At 44.8% G+C, this 11519-nt stretch overlaps 1 protein-coding gene across 1 annotated transcript; it reads left to right on the top strand.

Annotated features, from left to right (window-relative positions):
* The first annotated feature begins 9719 nt into the window (after positions 1-9719).
* Positions 9720-10247, top strand: LOC119446227 (isocitrate dehydrogenase [NADP] cytoplasmic-like). The gene is made up of 2 exons (XM_037710598.1): positions 9720-9911; positions 9960-10247. The coding sequence occupies exons 1-2, from the start codon at positions 9720-9722 to the stop codon at positions 10245-10247; spliced, it is 480 nt and encodes a 159-aa protein (XP_037566526.1).
* Positions 10248-11519: the final 1272 nt, after the last annotated feature.

Raw genomic sequence — 11519 nt, 5'->3', positions numbered from 1 at the left:
ACGACTCGACCAGATTTCGTTACCGCTATCACCTATGCGCCAGGCATCAGTGATCATTCATTACTTTCGTTTTCATTGAATGCACCCTTTCCTAAGGCAAACAAAAAAAATGAAAAGGATACGGGACTACAAGAAAGCCAATTTTGACATGATTAACAGTGAACTAGCACATTTTTTAGACATCTTTTTAAGCAATTTTGATACCCGTTCAGTGCAGTCGAACTGGGATATGTTTGTAAATGAAGTCGAACGTCTAACAAATAAATATATCCCTAATCGCTTTATCGCGTCAAACGCACATGCGCCATGGAACAATACTTATATCAAACGTCTATCTAACCGAAAGAAACGTTTCTATCGAGCCGCCAGATGTTTGCCTACTAAACACCCCCGCCGGGCTGCTTACAAACCTGCATCGGCCATCTACATAGGTGCGCTCAAATCCGCTAAAGATAACTTTCTTACTAACGTTTTGCTGTCTATGTTAGAAACTAACGCAAAACATTTTTGGCGAGTCATTAACCCACCATCTGACAACCATATTTCCTTGATAGACTCATCCGGTAACCAGATTAGTGAAAACCATTGCGCCACTGTTCTTAATGAATCTTTCATTAAACATTTTTCTGTGGATAGCCATAATGAATTACCTACTGTGAGCTCACACAATTATTTACCTATATCACCAATGATTGTTGAACCACTTGGCGTCGTACGACTGATTGAAGCACTTAAGAATGATTCTTCTCCTGGCTATGATGGTATTAACACAAAATTTTTGAAAAATACTAGTGCTCACAGTTCCATTATACTAACAAAAATTTTCCAACAGTCACTGGATATGTCTACACTTCCTAGACAATGGAAAATTGGGAAAGTCGTTCCACTGCATAAATCTGGTAATAATAACTGCTCAACTAATTACCGCCCTATTTCTTTAACTAGTATTTGTTACAAACTGCTCGAGCACATAATATTTACAAACCTAGTCAATTTTTTAGAATCTAATTCATTTTTCACGTCAGCACAGCATGGCTTCCGGAAAACTTATTCATGTGAAACACAGTTAATATCCTTTACGCAGCATTTACATCAGATTCTTGATCAATCATCGCTTGCCGACTGCATTTTCGTCTACTTTTCAAAAGCGTTTGATAAGGTTTGCCATAGAGTGTTACTTTACAAACTGCACCAACTAAATCTTGACAGTAACGTCTTTAAATGGATTGCGTGTTTCCTCACTAAGAGATTACAATGTGTTGCTGCAAACGGCCATACTTCTTCTTTTTGCGAAGTTCATTCCGGCGTTCCGCAAGGTTCTGTCTTAGGGCCCCTGTTATTTCTCATTTATATTAATGACCTCTCATCAGTTATATCATCTAACATTCACCTCTTTGCTGATGACTGTGTCATTTTTCGCGAAATTACTAACGATGACGACACTAAGCTATTGCAATCTGACCTTCGAGCTATATCTAACTGGTGCGCAAAATGGTTAATGGACCTAAATATTAAAAAGTGCAAAGTCATGCGTGTATCTAGAACTTCCACTAGCTCTCCTCTTTATTATCTTAATAACATTCCTTTGGATCCTGTTATCTATTATAAGTACCTAGGAGTTCACATCACGACTAATCTAACTTGGTCGCTACATATTGAGTAGATTATTAACAATGCTAACCGCATGCTTGGCTATTTACGTCGTAACTTTTCTACTGCCCCATGTGGCTTAAAGTTGCAGATTTTTAGACACTAATACGCCCTAAACTGGAATATGCTACAGCCGTGTGGGACCCAAGCTATGACAATCTTGTAACCTCCATTGAACTCGTCCAGAATAACTCCGTTCGTTTTATATTATGTAATTATGACAGAACTGCGAGCATCTCCGCCATGAAAACTTCCCTAGCACTTCCTTCTTTAGCATCTCGCAGAAAAGTTTCTCGTTTAACACTGTTTCACAAGTTGTATCACCATTCTTTCCTACATGACCAACTACTCCTTCGCCCACAGTACATATCTCGCCGCATCGATCATCATCACAAAGTAGGTATTCCATCATGCAACACAAAGACCTTCTTGAACTCATTTTTGCCTCGTACGTCAAAATAATGGAACGAACTTCCCGCTGACATTGTTAGTATTAACGATAATCACATGTTCCATGATGCATTAGCTAACATTGTATAACTGCGACCTTTATTTGTACGAACTGTACTGATTACTTTTTTTGTTCACTTATTTCTGTGTGCATTGTATAATTACGAGTTTCATTTGTATGAATTAACTGTACTGACAGTTTTTTTTTTCAACTATTTTTCTGTATAACAACCCACTCCCCTCTGTAATGCCAATTGGCCCTGAGGGTAAAATGAATGAAATGAAAAGCGGCAGTATGAAATATTCGTTAGCGTAGCTAAAAGGTTGCTGCTGTTGATGGCCGCCGAAATCCTGGAGCGAGCGCTCGCAATTCACCAACCCTAATCTGCCAGCGAAGAGCGAAAATGCTCCGCGCTGGATCGTACCGGAAGTCTGCGCACACACATCACAAAAATCAACTTCCGCTCTGCATGTTTTAATGGCCACCAAGATCACCGTCCCCCACCGAGCGGAAGTGACGTATCCTTTCGTCCTATTTCCGCCCGAATCCGCGCCTCGGCAGCGGAGCAAGTGAGAGCGATCCGGCGCGGAGCGATTTGATCCGAAACGACCAGTGAAAAGCGCGAACCCGCTCCAGATCGACCAGTGAAATTCGGATTCGCAGCCGTGGGGCAAAAAATCCTGCTCCAGATCGACCAGTGAAAAACGCCATTAAAAATCAGCAGTCACTTTATTTGCGTAGCCCAGGCAAGGACCATTCCCGGTCATCTAGTCACCATTACGCACACGCAGTGCCCTCCGGCTTCTCCGCTCGCGCCAATTATCTCGGCATGGCAGCTGCCGCCATCTTTACAGGCTGCGCGGTTGCGTGTTACGACAGCGCTTACGGGCTCCTCGATTTTTTTTTTCATTTCACCAGCCTTGAGGGGAAGGAGGACAGTTATCTTTGCCAATGCCTCCGCCCTGTTGTCAGGCTAAACGCCGCACGCAACAGCCGCGTCACATCAGGGAGGAGCTTTGCACCGATCCTCACTCTCTTGCAAGTTGCATGCGTAATCATGCGAACGACAATTAAAATTTGGAGTTGGATATCTCGGAGCACAGACATGCTAGAAAAATTCTTCCAAGTAAAACTGTGTAGAAACACGACGGCCTCTAACTTTTGAATACAAACACACACACTTACTGCAGTCAATAAAAAGTTAATTATTAAATTTTAGTAAATTCGGCTGGTAACAGCGATAATTATCATCTCCCTTTGTGTCCCCCTGGCCACATAACTTATTTGCGCAGATGGTCTACACGTGCCTCCCAGTGCCTAATTGTAAGAAAACCATAAAGTTTAATTTTGAACACCTGGTACATCTACCCTGCATTGTTTCTTAAAATAAAATTTGGGACGATCTGTTGCAGGTTCGTTATAAATGCGTAAGCAGGCGTCTGTTTTTGGAGTTCTGTTGGGACACCTTGATTTCCTTAAGAAGATTCTTCGTCTTCGGCTGATACACCTTCGTTTGATTTGGAGCACTAACTCCCCTATACTCAATCAGCCCTCGACTCGAAGCTGTTCCTCCGCTCCTCCTTGTTAAGCACAGCGCCGCCTCTCGACTGATAAAGACGCGACAATTCTAAAGAATTCCCGTGCATGATCATGAAGCTCAGTGACCACTTCTTTGGAGGGATGGAGGTGCTATCTTTCCTCTTGAGTCGAGGTGTTGTGTTGACTAGAGGAGCGTTCGCCCCGCTCCAACGCGGCAACCACTACGCTGGGTGTTTACAATATGCGAATCACCGCGTATGAAGACTCACGACGCCACCTACAAGAACAACGATGTGGCGTGTTAGCCGAGAGCGCGAGCCAGTGTCTTCATGTTTTGTTTCCCACTCGACGTCATCCTTTTACACAAGGAGCGCATCTGCTCCCGTTTCTCTAACCACGCGACGCCATCCTAGGCCCGCGCGCTGGCGTTGGCCGCTGACGTCACGCTCCCCCCCCTTCGCAGACGCGGCTCGAGGCTTTGCCCCGCTCCGCGAGAACGCCCACTCAGCCAAACGGATCAGGCGGGTTTGAGCCTCCTATGCTTAATGTACGACAATAAAACTGCGAAGTTTCAATGAAAAACTTGTAGCGTACGAACGGGACTGTGCTCGTGCTGGATATTGTCAAAGTGTAACTGTGATCAGTTAAAAAAAGTTTAACTACAGTTAAAGAAAGTTGCCTATGCGTAGTTCTTAGTTTAGTGTTATTATTTATATGTGAACACTTCAGCGAGAGATCTCTTTCATTAAGCAGGTTGGTCGGGGAACCGATGACAGCCAATGAGGCAACCGATGACACCCCGAGGGGGAACTTGGTTAATCAGGCGCGAAGGCGCTCGCGCGCACATCGGCGTGCTTGGCAAAAGGGACGTCCCCTCGTTCATTCGACGCCACCGACGGGACGAGTAGGGCACGGCCAGTCCCAGGAGGTCCAAGGTGTTCATGAGAAAAAGTAACTACGGCAACTTCGGGACACCACACCCCTACGGAATACAACTAAGCTTGTGAGCGAGCTAGCTTTACTTCTACATGGCTGCTACCACTGGTACTCGCGAAAAATACTTTTGAAGAATGCTGGTGGCCATATTTATTGCGACAGGGTCATCCCCCGGTCAGCGAGGGGGCGATGCAGAAATCTGAGGGGGGGGTCAGGACATCCGGACATCCCCCCTGGATCCGCGCCTGCCCTAAAGGCATTGTCCGGGGCGTAGACTTTCGATTGAGCCCAACTGAGACTCTCGAGAAGCTGTCTGATGCTGGTGTCATAGCCGTATACCGATGCAACCGACTCGTAAACGGGCAAAAAGTTGCCACTGAATCGGTTATTGCTACGTTTGCTGGCATGTCCTGCCCATCTGAACTAAAAGTGTGGCCACTTATTTTTAGAGTGGATCCTCTCCCTTCCCGTCCACTTCAGTGTCGGAACTGTTGGCGTTTTGGCCATAGTGCAGGAGGCTGCAAATCAAATGCACGCTGTCGCGTCTGTGGTGATGATCATTCCCCTAATGAGTGCACAGCTGAAACCGAAACATGCTGCCTATGTGGAGGAAACCATGCGGCTGACTATGCAAACTGCTCGGCAAAAGCTAATGAAATGCTGGTACTCGAGGTAATTGACAGGCGAAGATGTTCGCGGCAAGAGGCTATTGCAGTCATCAAGGACAGAGCTTTTAGATACGCTGGCGTCACTGTGAGGCAGTCGACTTTAAGTGAAGACAACTTGTCTAAACTCATTGAGTCAGCAGTGGAAAAAGCGATGACAAAGGCTATGCAACATATTGTTCAAACTGTTACAGAATGCATTTCCCAAGTGTTTACCGCTCAGATGACACAGCTGTTGCAAACAGCCGCAACACCAATCACCCAATCGCTTGCTTGTGCTGCAGAACAGGTAGCCAGTTCAGTCTTAGCGCCGAATACCAGATCGGACCCAATGTTTGTTGGATCCGATCCTTGTTCTTCGCGTCAGACAGACTCACAGGATGACATGGAAACAGGTCATGATACCCGGCCGCATAAGCGAACGGGTTCTCCAGTAACAGCGTCTTGTCCCTATTCCAAAAACAAGAAGGGTAATCCTATTTCTCATTCTGGCATCCAAGAAAGTACATTGCGACGGTAGTCGCTGAAGTAATTATATCAATTAGATCATCACCATAGCTTCTTTAAAAGTGCAACAGTGGAACTGTCGTTCCTTGATTTCTGCTTCAATAGACTTAAATTGCTTAACAACACATCTTAACCCTGACGTAATAATTTTACAAGAAACCTGGCTTACTCCTGAGAAAAATTTTAATTTTAAAGATTTTCGACCTTTTCGATTAGATCGCCTTTCACTAGGAGGTGGTTTAATGATTTTGTTGTCATCTAAATTCTGTCATAAGGCTAAAATAGCTTTCAAGTTAATGTCTCCGGAATGTGAAATTTTGGCAGTACACCTTAGCATACCAGGCTACCGTACTTTTTCCATTATAAATGCTGATTTCCCTACGGGCGTACACAGTAGATACCAATTGGATAGTGCGCTTGCTAGCTGCAAAAATCAAGTCATCCTTACAGGTGACTTCAACTCGCATCACGTATCATGGGGTTACAGAACAGGTGCATGTGGGACGCGTCTATGGGAATGGACCATAGATAAAAATCTTTCATGCCTAAATATGAGACGACCCACATTTTTCCGTGGCCAATCTCGCTCAGTGTTAGATTTGACGTTTTCTAGCACAAGTACTGCCGTGACATCTTGGACTACGATTGATTTCTCTACAAACAGTGATCATCTCCCGGTATACTTCGAAATTGCATGCCCATTAACATCAGTTGAACGACAAGACAGAATATTTGTTAATTGCAAAAAATTTAAAGACTGCTTACACTCTTTCATTGCGTCATTAACTAATACTAATGACGAAGAAATTGGCTTGAAAATTTGTTCAGCGTTACGGATGTCCCGACAAAAGTCTGAATTCGTAATTCAGACAGCTAAACGCACATCTAGTCCCTGGTGGAACAATGAGTGCTCACGAGTTTATCGCAGAAGAAAAGCTGCTTGGAAAAAACTTCTACATAATCAGAGCCCACAAAATTGGAAAGATTATCAATTTATTTCGGCAACCTTCAAACGTACTGTCAAACACGCAAAAGGTGAGTACGATAAAAACATTTTGATTATCTATCTGAATCCAAAAACAAACGTGCTTTATTTTATTTCCTTCGATCTAGAAACAGACTCCCACTGAGCGTTAATGTAGACTCAATTGTCTATACAGCACAGGAAATGCAGGAGTCCTTAGACCTATTGGCTAAAGTATTGGAGAACCGGTTCACAAAGCGTCTTCAAAATTCTGTTTTTACTCCTACATTCTGGGACTACAAAGAGATATCCTATTAGGAACTACCACAGGTCATGTTACGGTTACCAACTACAGCGCCTGGCCCGGATGGAATAACAAATGCAATGTTAAACATTTTCTTCCAAGAAGCCCCGCGTGAGCTTCTGAAGTTGCTAAATTACTCTATTAGCAATGCATGGATTCCACATGAATGGAAGATCGCCAAAATTATTCCGTTACTTAAAAAGCAAGGGGCAGGGTATACTATTGACAACATCAAACCAATTGCGTTGACATCAAACATAGCAAAACTTATTGAAAGAGTGCTTCACGGGCAAATAATAAAGTTTATTGATGAAAATCAATTGTTGAGTCCTTGTCAAATTGGATTTAGATCTGGCTATTCAATATGGCACGCGCATGTAGACCTTGAAAGTCGCATTAACATCACCAGACAGAAAAAACAATATGCGGCGTTAGTTACTTTAGATATATGTAAAGCCTATGACAGCATTGAACATGCAATTTTAACAAATCGGTTACACGGCCATGGCTTTCCAGGATATATTGTAGCATGGGTGCATGGATTTTTGAAAGACAGGGAATTCCTTTGTTTTCGAAGCGGCTATTCATCTGGTAAACACAAGCAAACAAGAGGTGTGCCTGAGGGATCGGTACTTTCACCAATAATATTTAATATTTTACTGAGCGGAATCCCCGTTCACCCAGGTGTCAGTACCTACGTTTATGCTGACGACATTGCCTTTTTTAGTATGGCTAGTGACCTATACTCCCTTTACGAAATTTTGCAGTCCTATCTAAAGAAACTGGAAGGCTGGCTGGATAGCTTACACTTAAACCTGAACGCTAACAAGTGTGCTATCCTTGTTTTTCCGGTTAAAGACCCAGTATACGAATCGCTTAACTATCATCTCGAAGATATCCCACAAGTAGAGTCACTGAAGTACCTTGGAGTTATCTATAACGGAAATCTTAACTGGCGGCCGCATATTGAATATTTTGCAACAAAAGGAGCTCGTACAATGGGCATTTTGCGCGAGTTAAGCAATCGAAGAACAGGTATGCGAAGAAAATCCCTTTTGATGGTATATTAAATGTACGTTCGTCCAGTATTAGAATTTGGCTGTGTTTTATTCTCAGGTGTTCCATCATACAAGCTTCGACCGCTAGTTTTATTAGAGCGAGAGGCGCTACGTCTGTGCTTAGGCCTTCCAAAATACGTTGCAAATGCCGTATTATATCTGGAAGCGAGAATCCCACCTTTTCTATGCCGATTTCACCTTCTCACCGTTCAGAATTTCTTACGACTATATGAATCACCATTAAACCGTCCTCAAATAATTTTCATCTCCGGTGCAAAATTTTTTTTTCCCGTTCATTGGCCCAGGCTTCATACACCACAGATTATATTTGTGCAAAAATTACATGAACCACTAAATGTGCAAATTCGCGATGTGCTTCCCAACAATACGCATTCAAATTACCTGGATATCAGGTTCGACGATATTTTCCCAAACCACGCAAAACTACTACCTTACAGCATCTTAAACTCCATGTTACAAGACCACCTAAGCTCCCTAGGAACAAATATTATCATTGCAACAGATGCATCACAGAGCGAGGAAAAGACTGGCATTGGGATATTTGGTCCTGCACTCGACTGGTATTTTTCTTTAAGATTGCCCGATTTTGTGCCTATTTTTCTGGCCGAGTTTTTCGCAGTAATCCTAGCTTTACGTAAATTAGACCAAACGACTACAACAGCTGCTATCCTTACTGACTCTCTTTCTGTATGCTCTTCCCTTACCGCCACTAATGATTCACCTATGCTAAAACTATTTTACTTGCTAGTTCCTGCCCATGTGCAATGTGTTCATTTGATTTGGGTACCTGGTCATAAAGGGTTGTTTTTTAATGAAACTGGCAAAGACCTCACTTTCCGGCCCTATTTTTCCTATTCTACCAGTGACACCACACATCACGGCGGCTAGATTTCGGATGCGATCAATTAGAAAAGCCTTATCAAACCCAGTTCAGACTGCTTCTCCAGATTATAAGCACCTGATATTTCCCTGGCGTAGCGAATCCCGTAACACAAAGATGCTTGAGGTCTCTCTCACCAAATTACGTTGCCGTATACCCTCCCTAAATTTCTACTTACACAGGTCGGGTTTGGTTCCCTCCCCCCTCTGCCCGTTTTGTAATGAGGAAGAGACGATACACCACTTTCTTCTATCTTGTCGCCGCTTTACTGCGGCAAGAAAACGATTGTTGGAAATACCTTTTCGAAGGCTTGGCCTGGACTTAACAGAACCTAATATTCCTTCGTTCGGGGCGTCCACTTTGGGATTCAGCCACAGGGATGCTTGCTTCGCCGTCCAAACGTTCCTTACAGAATCCAAACGAATACGCTGCTAAATTCTATCCTTTTTTGTACTTTCAAATTAATTATTACTCATTCGATATGACTTTCTTGATTTACTTTAACATATAACTCTACGCTGTTCAATACTAATTCCATAGATATTCGGAAATGCATCCTCCATATTAATTTGGAATAATCTAACCATTTCTTGGCCAATCCCCCTCCGTGGGTAGGAGCCACATGCGTGATAGGCTACACCAACAACAACAGCTCGTGATCACGAGCACGACTACCGCGAGACGAACGCGCTCGTTTTTCAAGGCCTCTAGCCCGCTGTTCTGACCTGCTGTCCCTTGTCCCCCATGGAGAAACTCAAGTGCGGGCCCGTGGTCGAGATGCGGGGTGGAGACATGGCACGCGTCGTCTGGGACCAGGTCTGGGAGAGGCTCGTCGAGAAGTACGTGGACGCCGACCTGAGGTCTTTCGATCTGTCAATCGAACATCGCAACCAGACCAACGACACGGTCACCCTGAATGCCGCCCAGGCGCTCAAGGTACACAACGTGGGCGGAGTCTAGTGCGCCGCCCTCACGGCCGAGAAGGACGTTCTCGAGAAGTACCACTTGAAGCGCACGTGGATGTCACCCAACGGCGTCATTCGCAACGCCCTCGGTGGTGACGTGTTCCAGAAGTCCATCGCCTGCCGCAACATCCCTCCGCTCGTGAAGCAGTGGCGCAGGTCCATCATCATCGCGCGCCACGCGTTCGGCGTCCAGTACAACAGCCAGGACTTCGTGGTCCCCGGACCCGGCACGCTCCAGATCAAGTACTCACCCTCCATCGGAGCTCCCTACAACCGTGACGTAAGTGCCGGCAAATTTAATACGTAGCAGATGTACGGGCACTTAAAGGGCAGCTCACAGGGTTTGGGCATTGCAAACAAAGAAGCGTGGCCAGGGCGTTAATCACGCACCGGCTGTTGTCTGAAAAGTATCAACCGCTGCACTGCTAGGGTGGCTAGAAGGGGAGGTGTGAATACCGGCGGCGCAAGCGTGACCCCTCAGCGCACCGATGCCGCAGGGCGGCGCTGTTGACCGAGGCGCGGGAAGGCACGCAACCGAAATGAGCGCATCGCCAGCCTCGGGTATCGCGCGCCGTCTGCGAGCGTCATGGAATATACGCCTTTATCATGAAACAACGTTTTATCAGCCCACATCACTACTCCTGTGAGATTTTACGGGCCCAGTTCGCATTGCGTCGATAGATTCAAACGCGTTTTTTTTCCCTCCGGATCAGGATCATAGGGGCTGGGGGCTCTGGAATAATTTCGACCACTTCGGGTTCTTTAACGCGCACTCACACCTTACGGCACACAGGTGCCTTGCATTTCGACTCCCTCAAAATGCGACCGTCGTCGTCGAGGTCAGCAGTAATCACCCTACGCGTGCCGTACGTACGACCTGTAAACTGCAGTCATTACCCGATTACTTCTCGACGGACAAACCACTTTGTGCCAGCGCTTGAAGACGTGTAGCATGCACTTTCGACGCTCAAATAAGCAATTTACTATGATTGCAGACAGCAACAGATCTGGTCATAAAATCGTTTATTTAAGTGAGGAAAACAACTATGGGAAAATTTGACCTACAACACGCAATATTTCAGTGCTTTTAGTTTATTCTCAGTGCCCTGCTGAATGAGACCTTTAAGCAAAAAATTAATCCTTATTACGCAATAAAAACGTACAACTGATGCTGTCAGGGCAGCAGAATGCTCTAGGCAACCAATTTTTGGCACATCACCAATTGATCAGCTGCATAAACTTTGCCACAGCTTTGGCATGCAAACGAGTGAGTTTGTTTTCAATAAGGGCATTAATTTACCAGCTTGTAGAATGGTTCTGATAGATATAAAAGGCCCCCAAGGTCCCTTCTGTTTGTTCTTTAGATTCCACAACGGTTTCGTTGTGAAGCTGCCCAGCCAAGTAGATGCTACAGCTGGCAAGTCCTTCTCCAATGAAGAACACTACCATTTTGGTTAACACAACAGGCGCAGCATTTCGTTCAATGCAAACTCTGCAGTTCAGTAACGAGCAATGTTTTGTTTAAACTTTTGCAGTGACCACAGTTCCAAAGGTCGCTTAAGCTCGATAATGAACAATT

The sequence above is a fragment of the Dermacentor silvarum genome, chromosome 1 (assembly GCF_013339745.2).
Source record: "Dermacentor silvarum isolate Dsil-2018 chromosome 1, BIME_Dsil_1.4, whole genome shotgun sequence".
Classification (NCBI taxonomy): domain Eukaryota; kingdom Metazoa; phylum Arthropoda; class Arachnida; order Ixodida; family Ixodidae; genus Dermacentor; species Dermacentor silvarum.
This window is presented reverse-complemented; position numbering and strand designations above follow the sequence as displayed.

Bases quoted from the DNA above. Each gene is read 5' to 3' on its own strand.
- LOC119446227 (XM_037710598.1), top strand. From the start codon at position 9,720: ATGGAGAAACTCAAGTGCGGGCCCGTGGTCGAGATGCGGGGTGGAGAC. The intron at 9,912-9,959 runs GTACACAACGTG...ACGGCCGAGAAG, and splicing joins ATGCCGCCCAGGCGCTCAAG to GACGTTCTCGAGAAGTACCA.